This window comes from Tenrec ecaudatus, chromosome 4 (genome assembly GCF_050624435.1).
Source record: "Tenrec ecaudatus isolate mTenEca1 chromosome 4, mTenEca1.hap1, whole genome shotgun sequence".
Taxonomy (NCBI): domain Eukaryota; kingdom Metazoa; phylum Chordata; class Mammalia; order Afrosoricida; family Tenrecidae; genus Tenrec; species Tenrec ecaudatus.
The window spans coordinates 170,383,773-170,398,165 of NC_134533.1; the positions used below are offsets into that span (position 1 = coordinate 170,383,773).

General features: G+C 46.2%; 1 protein-coding gene across 1 annotated transcript in view; it reads right to left on the minus strand.

Moving 5' to 3' along the window:
- Nucleotides 1–14,393, minus strand: part of TNIK (TRAF2 and NCK interacting kinase) — a 443,318-nt gene that overhangs the window by 114,760 nt on the left and 314,165 nt on the right. Inside the window, exons 5-7 of the mRNA XM_075547026.1 lie at nucleotides 14,090–14,200; nucleotides 11,001–11,091; nucleotides 9,237–9,367 (exon numbers count right to left, since the gene is read on the minus strand). Of these exons, the coding sequence (XP_075403141.1) occupies nucleotides 9,237–9,367; nucleotides 11,001–11,091; nucleotides 14,090–14,200 (333 nt within the window). The remainder of the gene's footprint in view (nucleotides 1–9,236; nucleotides 9,368–11,000; nucleotides 11,092–14,089; nucleotides 14,201–14,393) is intronic.

Genomic DNA, 14,393 nt, shown 5'->3' on the forward strand with positions numbered 1-14,393 from the left:
GTTAACTTTTCTTGCTATCCCTTGCGAGCAAATGTCAGGCCCCATGAAAAGGACACGAGACTTCAAGAGAGCTAGGGAGTCTGCTCTGAGCCATCCCCAGGAACGAGCTTTCTCAATGTCCTGTGTGCGGCACCCAGGCAGAGGCCCAGACCTGCCTGGAGGTTCTTCGAGGTAGGGGTTGTAGCCTCGTTTCTAACGGGCAGTCTACTTGAGAGCAGGTAGCCAGAGCACCCACTAACCGCACAACAGGGCCAAGAAGGGTGAGACCCCCAACCTGCTCACAGAACAGCTATGGGTTCTCAGTCCAAGTGGGGGTACCAAGGCACCTTTAGAACCCCACTCTCCTCAGATCCACTGAGAACTCCACATCCAACCATTGTCATTTCTCCGTGAGGTTTCAAGAATGTGTTGTTGTTGTTTTAGAGAAGAACACACAACAACCCCCCCCCACCCTAGGTCTGGACAGTCCCTCAAGTGATGCGTTTTCCTGCAGGCTTATGAGGCTATTCTGGAGCCCCTGGGGAGGAGCCGGCCCATTTATAACAGGTGGGTTAATGGGCAGTCAGTGGTGAGCGGAGAACACAGCTCCCATCTGCCTGGAGCTTTCTGGGCGACAAACACAGCCCCTCGTTGGGGACATGACGGAAACACCGACTCGCTCACTGTGTGGGAGACTCCAGCTACAGGAACGCCGCTCGAGGCGGCTGGAACAGAAGGTTCTTTCCAAAGGTCACCGGGCTATTTGGATGAGACGTCCGCATCTCCAGGCCTTGGCAGGGCTGTTGTCATCAGCCCAGTCTCCCCAGGAATCCAGCATTTCCAAACTGTGAAATCAGGGCAGGAAGGAAGGAGGTACCCGGGCTCTCTGCCCCTAGCGGCTTCAGCGGAATAAGATTTTGCTTTGTTTTGACAGACATTGTATTGTGTCTTCACAGCTACCTCTTTAGGTTCCCATTCAACAAAGCCTACAAAAGTTGCTCAGTGACCTTGGCTGCAATCCCCATAGTGCACGGAAAATGCCTTCTGAATGGGGATCCTCTGGTGCCCTGTGGCCGGATCAAATGCCGGTGATCTCCGCGTCCAGCAAGCTCCGGCCCGTTGGAAAGCCAATAGAAGGGTGGAAGGAGAGATGGCACCGGGCTGAGATGCCAGGGCAAGCCTCTCGCCAGCGGGGTGCATAGACTCCAAGGTCCAGCGCATGCTTCTGTGACCAGGAGCCAATAAGCACCTTGCAACCACAAGGAAGGCGGACAGAGCAGGCAGGCGAGGGGGCCTGAGGTTTCTTTGAAGATATCGAGGAGCCACCACACGAGTGGGCGCCCTGCCTTCAAATGTCTGTGAACATCAGCCACAAGTATTCCTACAGCAACTCTTTGGAGAGGGGAATGGCAAGGACTTCTTGTGAGGGGATTTTGAGCTGAGCCCCCAGGAAGCAGGTCAGGGAAGAGAGAAGCTTCTTTCTTCACGACACACCATCTCCAGGGCAGCTCTCCCCTACACCAGGGTCTTCAAACCAGTGGTCGCACCGCCCGTCCTATTTCTGTATCCTTTGTCAAGTCACGGGGTCAGGGCAGAGATGGTATCTTCTTTAAGTCTTCTTTTGATATCTGCCTCGGGGTTTTATTTCTTTTTATTCTGATGGCCTCTTGTTTTCCAAAAGGGTCATTTCTGTTCCTGGCCACAGGTACCCCAAACTGCTTGTAAGCGGCCCTTACCTGCCCACGCCAGAAAGCAATACACGTCTCTGACAGGCCTTCTTTAAGCTCTTGGATACATTAGCGAGTCCCAAAGCCACGTCGGAACTTAAATGGAGAAAATGTTCCCATTACAACGGGCAGGACCGAGCACAGGAGGTGCGGACGGAAGAGGGAAGAACAAGATGAGAGTCGGGGAGAGATACGTCTCCTCCGTGCTCCTGGGGTGACTCATTTTGGCAGCAGTTGGGTAATCCATTTTTCCAGAGGTGCTGTGCAGCCTGGCCTGTGGCATGATGAATCGCCCAGGCCTCTGCGCGTTCCCCACAGAACCGAGACAAATGCGGGTGTCTCCGGAGGCCTGGGCAAGCACATGGCCGCTGGCTGGTGGGGAGCCAGCTGGCAGCCGGGCCGCTTGCACAGCCTGAGAGAGTACTCCTTCTGGAGCCGGGCTGCCCGCCATGGAAGCAAAGCCTCTCTCTCTCTCTCTCTCTGGTAGCTGCACAATCCTGCGAGGCCGTGGACCCAGGAAAGGGCCCGGGGGGTGGGCAGTGGGGCAGAAAGCGCTCCCTCGGGCTGACCACACAGACGGCTCTAGATCTGACGGTCAGCGTTGCCACAGCCAGCTCATGACCTGCGGCCACGGCACCATCGCTTCCCTTGGAAGCAGAGGAGAAGCCTTATCTTGCAGGGGGGCCTTCGCACCCAAGGAGAGCGTGTAGGTGAATTCTCTTCCTGTCCAGGATGTGCAACACGCTCGATGCAGACGCTTTGCGTGTCACCTTCAGACCATGTATAGAATACGATAAAGGGGGAGGGCAGGCAGTCTCTGCCAGCTGTAGAGACGGACAGTTCCTTCAGGCCAGTTTTGTTCAATGTCGGGTCCAATGAGCAAACTGGAGCCAATGAAGGGGCGCATGAGCTTATCATACTTCTTGGTGCCCAAAGACACCCCCGGGGATGAGGAAGGCATAAGGAGACGTTTCCAGGAAGCTCACAGGAACCACGTCCGTCTTCTTCCAGCCTGGTCGCGCAGGCTGCCTCTGGCGCCACCCCTGGCAGCGGCGAACAGGAAGGCAGAGGCTGTGTGTTCTGGGGGGTAGCTCCAGTCACAGGAGCAGAGTCAGCGGCTCCACGGGGCTGTCCAGGCCATGCCCTGTTGGAGGCAGATCATCCCGTCTGTCCCCCAAGGCACAGAGCCCGGCCCCCTCGGCCCTGAGCAGAAGAGAGAAAGGCAGTCTGCCCTTGAGAGACAACGCTTCCGAACTGGGCAAGCGACACAACAGACGGGACCGAGGGTCACACATCTGAATGCCATCTTCCGTCCGGTTGGCAGATTTGTGGTGGGTTGGTTGGCTTCTCAGAAAGGTCTGAGGTGGCAAAAGGAAATCATGTTTATGGTGTGTCATCTCCAAGGAGGTAGAAGTTAGAGACAAGCCGACCTGGCCCAACCCAAGCAGACAAGGGGAGGGGTGCAATGCCTGTGACGTTGCACCATGTGAAATCGCTAGGCTTTGGGGGTCCCAAATGGACCAAGGGTAGTAATTTTAGCCATAAACACAAGGACTACGATCAGTGGAATATTCTTGGTGCCCATTAATCCCTGGCTATACATCAACTCACTTTAGCATCACTCTGTAATACACCACTTATTATCGCCACTGTGCCAGGCTCAGTGAGATGACGGAACTTCCGGAGGCAACATAGCCCACAGGAGGCCAAGTCCGCGTGTGAGTCAGCCAGTCTGTGTTCTCAGGCTGGCTCTCCTTCGCTAAGTGATGATGCCGGGGTGACTGAGGCTATCAAGCAAAGGTCACTTTTTATTGTCTCATTTCACACACACAGTAAATGCTGGGGAGAAACCACCAGCCCTTTGCCCATCTACAATCGGTATCTGGCAGAAGTGATCATGTTCGCAGAGGAATCAGCTGTGGCCGGGAGGCTGCCCTGGCTGAGGCGGACGTGGGAATTCGGTATTAGGTGGATGTGAAGGGAGAGCCCAGAGAACCGTGCTTGGTAGAAGTTCTAGTTTCTCACTGGTGGTAAGAGGGATCTGCTTCCTACTTTGCTTCCGACCCCAAAGGCAGAGGACCTTTGTTTGAGTATCAGTGGCTGCATGCCGAGGCTGGTTTCCAACGCTGGTTTTGTGCAATCTGCATATGGTCCTCTCAGAGGACACCTTGCTTCCCAGTCAGGCTATTATCCTAATCAATAATATCCCATACACCAGCACAGGCAGGGCAGAGGGGATGGGGGGGCTCAATACACCATCTGACGGCGCTTCTCTAGCGCGTTTCCAGTTTAATGTAAAAGCAAGGTCTATGACAGAAACTAAAACAGGGCAGGATAACGTGTGACATAAAACTCCTGACTTCCACCCATGGTCACACCCAGGCCCAACTCACAGATAAAGACGGTTGTGTTTATTTAGATTTCCCATACCTGTAAGTCATGCTGTCTCAGAATGGGCATGAGGGCCGGGTGCAGGTGTGTGTTTTGTATATATAATGCTGGCAGCACGGTGGTTAAGCATTTGCTGCTAACCTGAGGGTCTCCTGTTCGAACCACCAGCCACTCCATGGGAGAGAGGTGTGGCAGTCGGCTTCCATGAAGATAGCAACCTTGGAAACCCTATGACACAATTCTAGTTGGTTCTGTAGGGTTATTATGAATTGTAGAAGACTCAATGGCAATTAAAATCTTTAATATTTAAAAATATTAAAGCTCTAATTATATATAAATAAAAGTATATTATATATAAATACACATGTATGTTATACATATAATTATATATTTGATATATAATATATTAAGATTATAGATACACATATATGCACATACATACATGAGAGTGAGAAAGAGAAGGGAGGAAGGAGGAGAGAAAGACTATATATCCTATGGCTCATACTGAAATCTGCTGCTCGCACCAGACAGTGCATCTTGGGATCTCTTGATACCCAGCATATACACACTTGCTCATTGTTTAGATAGCTGTATAGTATTCTATTGTACAAAGGCTTTAATTTCTCCTTAACCAGGTCCATATTAATGGAACTTTATTTAGTGGGTGGACTGTCAAAGCAATAAATATGTAGGACTATAAAAGAGTTGACACCTCAATGGGATTAGGTAAGGCATCAGAGGACACAAATTAAACAAATATATATCAATTCAAATGATGGTCGGAGAGGAGACCCAAAAACCATCTGTGGACAATTGGACATTGCCTCACAGAAGGGTCACAAGGAAGGAATGAGTCAGCCAGGGTGCAGCAGAGCACCCACAGAACACACATCATTCCTCTAGTTCTTTAATGCTGCCTCTCCCCCACCATCATGACCCCAGTTCTACCTTACAAATCCGGCTAGAGTGGAGCATGTATACGGCGACAGAGAAGAGCTCTTGACACATGGAATTCAGGACAGATAAAGCACTCAGGAATAGTAATGGGAGGAGCGATACCATGAGGGTAGAGGGGAAGGGAGGGGAGAAGGGGGAGTGTCTACAATGATCAACATATAACCCATCCCCCAGGGGGATGGACAACAGAAATGTGAGTGAAGGGAGACAGGATCGTGTAAAATATGAAAATATTAATAATTTATGAGGACTATGAGAATGGGAGGGTGGGGGAGGGAGGGAAAAAGGAGGCACTGATACCAAGGGCTCAAGCAGAAAGAATATGTTTTGAAAATCAAGATGGCAACATATGTACAAATGAGTTTGATACAATTGATGTACAGATTGTTATAAGAGCTGTAAGAACCCCCAATAAAATGATTTATTAATAAAAAAACAAGAAAAATAACTTTACTCCATTCAAATTATATCTCAATTTAAAAAAATGGTTGACACATCCTACCCAACTGAGGTAAGATTCAAAGTAAGTTTTTTAAAAAAAGTAACAATTTAAACAGCCCCAGAATTTTTAACTGTTTTATTAATTTCACATCTTTCAAATGCATAGTATTAAATAGGAAAGCTTTCATGATTGCCCCACATACTTATCAGGGAAATGAAACCTTTCCTTTCAGTTGAAGTGTTTTGACAGAATTTCTGAAAACAAGAAAGGAAGGGCCTCTGGGGGGACTGAACATGCCCCAGGCAATGCGACCACGTGGAGCTCCTCTGCAGGAGGGGTTTCTCCCCGCCCCAGAGCTCTCCAGACCGCGCTTCTACAAAGACCCTGGCTTTATTGAATTACCTTAGTTTCATTATTTTTTAATTAATTGGTGGCAGTTTTTAAAGAATTCAATCATTGCTTCAATCATTCTTAAAGACACTCCAGCACACCAAATCACGGCAAGTCAATAAATAATCAACCAAATAATAAAAGCCAGGCTCCACTCTCTTCTTTGGCAATTTTCCGCATTTTAAAGCCAGGCCTTTTGTGGGAGGGAACCCAGCAGCATCCAGTGGCCCACCTGCTGATGTCTTTTTAAAAAAAAATCATTTTATTAGGGGCTCATACAACTCTTTTCATAATCTGTAATTTGTGTCCAGCGCATTTGTACGTATGTTGCCATCATCATTCTCAAAACACATGCTTTCTACTTGAGCCCTTGGTATCAGCTCCTCATTTTTCCCTTCCCTCCCCGCTCTCCCCTCCCTCATGAACCCTTGATAATTTATAAATAATTATTATTTGATCATATCTTACACCATCCGACGTCTCCCTCACCCAGTTCTCCGCTGTCCGTCCTCCAGGGAGGAAGTTATATGTAGACCTTGTCATCTGTTCCCCCTTTCCCCCTCCCCCTCCCTTCCCCCTCCCGATATTGCCACTCTCACCACTGATCCTGGGGGGTTCTGGGAGTCAAGAGATCAGGTATCAGGCATCAAGGACCAAAATTAAAAAAAAAAAATCATAGCATTGTGAGTGAGGGGGAGTACAGAGTGGGGACCCAGGGCCCATCTGGGGGAAACTGGACATCCCCCTGCAGCAGGGCTGTGGGGAGGTGCCGCTGTCCTTCATGTTCAAGGTGCCCTCTGAGTTGGAAGCATCTCTAACAAGGGGGATGCACAAGGGGTCTTTGAATGCAGGCACGGGTCACGTGGCTCCGCACGCAGGCGGAGAGCCCTCTGTGCTTGTTTGTGTGAGGTGGCAAACGAGCTCGCTAGTTCTTCACGTCCAGGCTGTAATCAATACATAGAGCCTAAGACAGTGAGTAAACTAGTTTCAGAGTTAGGGTTTTGTCCAGTTGTCCTCTGATGTCCGAGCACTTCCCCAAGAATCCCGAACCTGGCAACCCAGAAGAATACAATATAGTATGCCATGGGCGGGGGTGGGGGGAGGTAATTTAATGAATAGTATCTTATCTGGTCTACACACTAGGAAGTGTGTAAAATGCATCTTCAAATAGACCACCCCCCCCCCCCCCCCCCCCCGAGCTTCCATTGTGCCCTGTCTTCCGTAGGGCCTGCTTTGTGACTATGCATTCTACCTGCAAAGACCAGCAGCGAGACACTCAATTCATGATCAGACCTGATCAAGGGCTCCTCCCCGCTCCAGGGGTCCTATTTGTAATAAAAGATTCAGGAACTGATACGATGTTTAATGTCTCCAGAAGAAAATGTGAGCGTCAAGTGGACCTTCGGATACTTGTGAGAGCAAGCTGTTCAGCCTGAGCCCACCAGGGCCACCCAAATGGCCCACAGCAGCTGTGCCTGCTTCCTAATTGGTCTCTGCCTGTTCTCCATGATCCCGAGCTACATGACTTAGCCATCATCCGAGGAAACCGGGGCCAAGATATTAGGTGATTTCAGAGCTTGGGCTTAGACAGAAGGCTCTTCTAGTTCTCACCAGTCAAGATAGTGAGCTCCGTCATGCTGCAGAACAAAAGTCCCACACCATCAAAAGGTCACGCTATTTAACAGGTTAAGCTCAAGGTCAATGGTTGACATTCTCTGACTTCCTCATGGTCTGATATAAAGTACTCGGACATAACTGTGACCCCTATGGAGACTACTTAGCACTTGTTAAGTCTAACTACAGGTTGAAGGATTGCCTCTAGCCAATTAAGAAACACATATCTGGCCAGGGACCCATATTTTGTAGCAGTTCTTCTGGAGGGATTTGCAAATTGAATTATTTGAATGTGCTTATCATTAGCAGTTTAAATAAATGGCATTTATTTTGGCAGGAGATTAATTTTTAACTTGGCAGCTGTTTTCAGACAGATTGTTGTCAGCTTATTAGAGTGACTAACTTTGAAGGAAGGGGGACATTTATAGAAGCTTCTTTTGTTTTCAGACATACAAGTTTGCATCTCCCCTAAGAGGCAAATCAGTCTTTCAGTGCCCGGAGACACTGGATCTCGGAGCCCTGTTTGCATCTTTGTGGCCGGATTTCAATAATAACCCCACCTTATTCTAATTTTGGCGTTTCATGTAGAAAATGAAAATGCTTTTCAAGATGCGGACATCTTCAAAAACACGTTCCAGAGGTTTCCCTCCACACCCGCATTGGGTTGGAGGCTTACAAGGAAGCAGTAGAAGAGCAGGTGTTATGTTAAAAAGAGCTCTGACGAAACAGTTGGGAGACCTGAGTTCAAATCCCAGCTTTGACAAGATGACTAGCTGCGATGATCTTCTGAGGGCCTCATGTCCTTATTTATAAGATGAGGGTATTTAGAGATGATCCCTAATGAGAAGTCAACGCATCTAGTAAACCAATGATCCCTCAATGAGAAGTCCATGCTTCTAGTAAGCCAATCAAGTAGCGTGAGTATCTTGTTCTAGATTTCCCTGTGCGCTGTACAACAACCACAGAAGGGTGTCGCAACTACACAGCGCCTAGATGCTATTTGCCTTTCATTTTAATGTCTTGACTTCTAGCCATAAGAATACAGACAGTAACGCCTCTGCTCTCTCTTACTGGCTACCAGAACAGAGAAGGAGAGAGCTTCTTAGAGAAGGGAGCAACTTTCACCTCTCCACTTGAACGTGGCTATCAACGTACTGTAAATGCTGACGATATACAAATGAGCCACAAATAAACTTTTTAACACTGTGACATGGTATCGACATCCTGCGGAGTAGTTAACAGTGTTCCACTTGGTTCTCTCTCAAGGATGAGAAACGCAAGGAGTTACTTGGCATCATGTAAAGATCAGTCTCAGCAGACGACCCAAGGCCACGGCGCATACCTGGGCTTCTGTTAACATGAGCTCTGTGCTTGATGGAGAGGAACATAAATCTAATTTAACATAAATCTCCAGCAATCCCAGATTCCCCCCCAAACCCAAACTAAAGCCCACATGGAAATGCATTTTCCAATAATAAAAAACAAATTATAAAAATCTCTATTCATAGATACATGCAGTGGCTTAAACATTAAAAAAATAAACAATCTGATGTGATGGATGGATTTATTTAAAAGATTCTTATTTGAATGCCTTCAATTTTAAATGCAAGTTTTTTTCTTTCAGTCTTCTCTGGGATACACAAACCATCAACCCCAAAGCACATGAAAATTCTCTTACTTCAGATTTCAGAGTGAAATGTACGATATGGTTTTGAAAGCCCACGAGGAAGTCATACCTTGAAGTCGTATGTGGCATCTGGATTTTCATCACAGGCAATGACTTCCGGGGCCATCCAGTAGGGGGTCCCGATGAAGGTATTCCTTCTGCCCACTGTCCGATCGAGCTGGGCACTGACTCCGAAGTCCACTGTTCAAAAGGCAACATATGAGAATGTCTATAATCTTAGGGTTTATAGAACAGTAAGATGATGTATGTTTTCAAATTGCATGTGTGAAAGGATTAAATATATCGATAAGTGAAGCATCCTGCGAAGTATTTGGATAAACCAAGGACCTATGGGAACAAAATGTAGGGTTTTTTTTTAAAAAAGGCAAGTTTGATCGCAACTGAAACCCAAACCCATTGCTGCTGAGAAGATTCCAACCCATGGTGACCAATGGGTCTCAGAGGACCACTGCTCCATAGGGGGTTCTGGGCTGACGTCCTTGTTCACACGATCCGTCTTTAAGTTAGTTGGTACAGCCATCCATTTGCACAGAGGCAGTAATGAGTGGATAGCAAGAGGGACGGGCTCACTTCTGGAGAGAGCTAGCCAAAGAGAGTGTCCTGTTTCGGCCGCTTAGTAGAGATGAGAGCCAGGATTTACCTTCTTTGGGCTTTGCTTTCCCCGTTTGTACCATGAGGATGACAATATCTATATCAAGTTGCTCTGATATTTAAGTGATATAATCGATGTAAAAGTGTCTGGTATGGGGCCAGGCATAAATAGGTTTTGCACAAGAACTGTTAATTTAATGGTGAATGAGCATTATGGGGACAGCTTACTAAATGTGTGTGTGTATGTATGTATGTAGATATATATATATATACACACACATATACCTGCTTAGTTTACATAATATATAATTTATGTTTAAAAAATAGTCATGAGACAAAAGCTTTGTTAATCTAATAACTGAGTCCAAATGGAAATACATATTAACCAGATGACAAGAGCCAATGTTTGGGATATAAGGCTAGAAGACATCGAAACCCCTTTGAAAAGAAGCAGTCATGTATACAAAGATGGTGTTCCGGATGACGAGTCACACAACCTAGAACTTTTCTTAGAGAGTGTGTGGTAATGCAAGCTCACGCTTCCAGATGCCAAGCTGCCCAGTGGATGTGAGGATTCTCCACTATCATCTGGCAATCCCAACCCTGCTGTGGGAAGGGCTCCACCAAATAGCACCAGAGCAGGGGGCTCTCTCCTTGGGGACTGGCAGACTGGGGGAGGGCGTGACCACGATGCAATGACCATGGGAAGTTGAGCATCCACTGGGCTGAACACCTAGCAGAGGTGCTCTCGTCAATAATGAAACTCACACAAACCCTACTGACATGTAGGTAACGAGGCAGGGACTAGTGGTTCTGAATATGTGTCTTTGTGGATATTTCCAAGGGGGGGGGGGATCAGATTCCATGATGATTCTGTTAGAGCTGTAATCATGTTCCAAAACACAGAAAGAAAAAGAAAAAAGACTACCAAGAAAGTGTAGGAGGCCATTTCCGTCTGTCACTCTAAATGGCCTTTGTAAATAAATTTAGATTGTTTTCATACACTGATGAGGCACATGGTGCTGTTCACCAGACTGCGTGCCAATTCACTCTTAATGCTTTCAGAAATGTCCAACGGACAAAGAAGCATTTTCACTTCCACAATCATCTTGAACTACATGGTGACAAATTTGCCCTCCTTACCAAAGCAACAGCAAACAATGCCGTTGGAAGAATCCGATCAATTCCTGGAACCCCCAGATTCACGCGTTTCTTTCCTTACCTAGTTTCACCTCTGCGTTTTCCGTCAGCAGCACATTCTGCCCTTTAATATCTCGGTGAATCACTTTATGTTGGTGCAGGTGACTCAGCCCCTGGAGTGGGGAGAGAGAGTTCGGAAGCGTTGACAGGAGCATGAGCGAAAGCGCAAATAAAGGGTTTAGACACTAATGATCTAAGAAACAAACAGCAAAGAAATTGAATGTACATAAAGCTACCGGCGCAAGTTTATTTGCATCTTCTTGGAGGTCACAGTGCTGTTCTAAACCAAAGGCAACTGCTCTCTATGAACTGCACGACACAGGTGCTTCTTGCTGTCCTGGCACGTAGGAGCTGACGCCAGGTCCCTCTGAATCAAACAGGGATACAGTTCTGATACACACAGGTTTCAGTTCCCCACAACAACGCTGTTTCAGGGTTGTTGGTGTTCGGTGCCAGAGTCAATTCTGACTCAGAGTGCCCCTAAGTACAACACAGCGGAACATCGCCTGGTCTTTTGCCATCCTCTCAAATTGTGCTTATGTTCCAGCGATTGTTGAAGCCCCTGTGAGGACCGCCTGCGTCTGTTGTGACAGGAATACCTGTACCGACTATACAGAAAACTACCGTAGCTTCATCTAACTGGACACCTTCCCTACCTTTTGGGGGCAATGGTTCAGTGTGAAATTAAATAATGTCACCTCCGTTAAACAGTTTTAATAAAGCTCAATAAAACATTTTCCGAATCAGTCAAGAAATGTCCCACTGGCTCTAGACAACATGGGCCGCATGAAAAAGCAAAAGTTCCTATTTTCTTCATCGACAGTTATCGACGCCAAGGGATATGTGATGCTCCGCTCATGCTATGAGACAGTGATTTCTGACATCCAAACGTGACAGAGTTCCACTTCTCAGCGAGCCAATCTGGGTCTGGAGTCATTGTGGTACTAAGTTCTACAAGCCGTACATTTACCCAAAGGGAGTTACATGGTTCTCAGAGAAATCATAAACTTAGAGAAACTAAAGGATGAAGTCCCCCAAAGAACCAAAATTTATTTTCTGAACTTTCTTGTTGAAGGGATTTGGCATGAGAATATAGATATCCAAGACGTCTATCTCTACATTACATCCGGTAAGCTCTGTGCACATCAGCCTAGGGGATAAATGTCAGCTGTGATGGGGCTTGCCGGGCAGACGTTTGTTTCTCTTCAAGTTTTGTGTTCTGTTCTGTTCAAGAAGTGTTTTCTTTTAAAATCTCTATTTTTATACCTTTGCACAGTGATTTCTACAATCCACTGTGATTGATTTTTCACTATGGTCTATGGCAGGGGTCAAGCTTCATGCAACCACCAGGATACATCAATTGATGGAGCTCTGTTTGCGAATGCAGGGACCTTCCGGCAGGCACATCAGTGTTTCCTCTGCCAAAGATGCGGTGCCCAGTTGTCACTACACAGGTCTCTTGATGGTCGTCCACTGGACATTGATCTACTCTTGTGACAATATCTCTGCCTTGATTACTTATTAGATTTCTAATAAACTGTGGTATCGGACAGCATCTGCCTTCCAGCTGTGTGATTCTTCCTCAGGCTTGTCTCGGCAATTCTTGATTCTCTGTATGTCCATACAATTTTTGAAAGGGGCTTGTCAACTTTCATAAATTTAATGAAATTTACCGGGATTTGGTTGGGAGTACAATGAAATGCTTGAGGTATCAAATCGGAGAGGAATGGTTTTTTTATAATATCATTTTCTAATGCATAACTATGGTATACCCTGTATATTATTAAATCTTCTTTAATTTACCTTAGTAACCCTTTGTAGCTTTCAGTATAGAATTCATTCACATCGTTGAGTATATTTATTTCTAAATATTAGATTTTAACTTTGTTATCATTTTAAAATTTCACATTCTGTTTGGTTTCTATTTTGATAGACCTAGTTTGCATTTGCTGCATAGACATCACGTTTTCATGTCCTTCTTCCTTCGATCCCATGTATCTCCCCTCATACATCCGTTACTCAGCCCCGCCAGGGAGTCCAGTCCTACTCAGCAAGACCCTACATGACGACTGCCTATGTGGGTTTCTCAGGCTCGCCATCTGTGCGGAAGCAGAGACTTCATCTTCCTCCTGTGGTGTTAGCTATAGTGGACTTGAACCGCGGACCTTGTGGTTAGTCGCCCAATGTATAAGCCACCAGAGCACCTTCCCCGTTCTCCTACTAACAGCACACAATCCATTTCTCCGAAAGTATTTCATGGACACATACTTAACACACCTTTCATTTTTGTTCTCATATTAAGGAAGGAGAACTTACGAATAAGTAATGGTTACGAGCCACAGATAGTACGCATGCTCAGTGAACACAGAACAGCCGCCTCTGGGTTAGTACTAAGATAAACTCATGGGAAGGAATTCAGATATGCCCAGTTATTTTCTTGGGCCAGAATTGAGCTTCCTGAATATGGCCTGATAGACCAGAAAATGACATTACAGACCATGTTTGTTAGCCTTGTGGGCAAGCTAGGTCAACAGGCAAAAGCTTACCTAGCTACTCTAGTTGATTTAGGAGATTAAGTCTCAAAGAATCCCTTTAAAGATATAACTAGTTGTGCTAGGTTACATGAGTGGAAATGACTAATGTCACTCCTATCCTCTTTATAGACGTATGGAGTAGAAAGCCGCCACTACATTCGTTATGAGAGACTAGTTATAACTTTCAAAGTATAAAACTGAAATGGTTGATCAAATAGCTTAAAATATTAATTTCTGAAAAGTAATCCTTTTATGATCAAAAATCAGATTGTTCATTGAAAATGCCAATGGGAATAAATCTTTGTTAAGGGACTCACCCAGCATCGGCCTTTCACACGGAGGTGCACATGGCCTCCACAATCCGTCCCTCTACCTACACACAGACTGGCTCTTCTTTCTATCAGCACAAACCTCGCTCCAACTCAACCACCACCAGCACCAATAGTAGCATAAAACCCGAGAGATCTCCAATAAGCTTATGGATTTCAATGGTTTAAAACAAAATTCAACATCTCCCCAAATATCCACTGTTACCTGAAGACATTAGGAGGGAGGCCAGGCCCCCGTGGTTACATACCCGTAAGATCTCCCTGCAGATGTATGCGATCCATTCCTCCTTCAGTGTGTTACCTTTTGTGTTCTTGATCAGATCGGTGACAGAGCCAGCACCACAAAACTCCATCACCAACTAGCAAGGAAACAAACATGCCATAATCATGATTACATCTTCACACAGCTTTCACTAGATTGGGTTGATAGACCATGTAGATGTCAGGTGACTACCTTGGAATGCTATTCCTGCAAAGAAAAGTGATCAGACCAGAATTGGTTAAATATGAATCTTTTAAATTAGTTTCTTCCCAAAATGGTAGGAAAAGAAC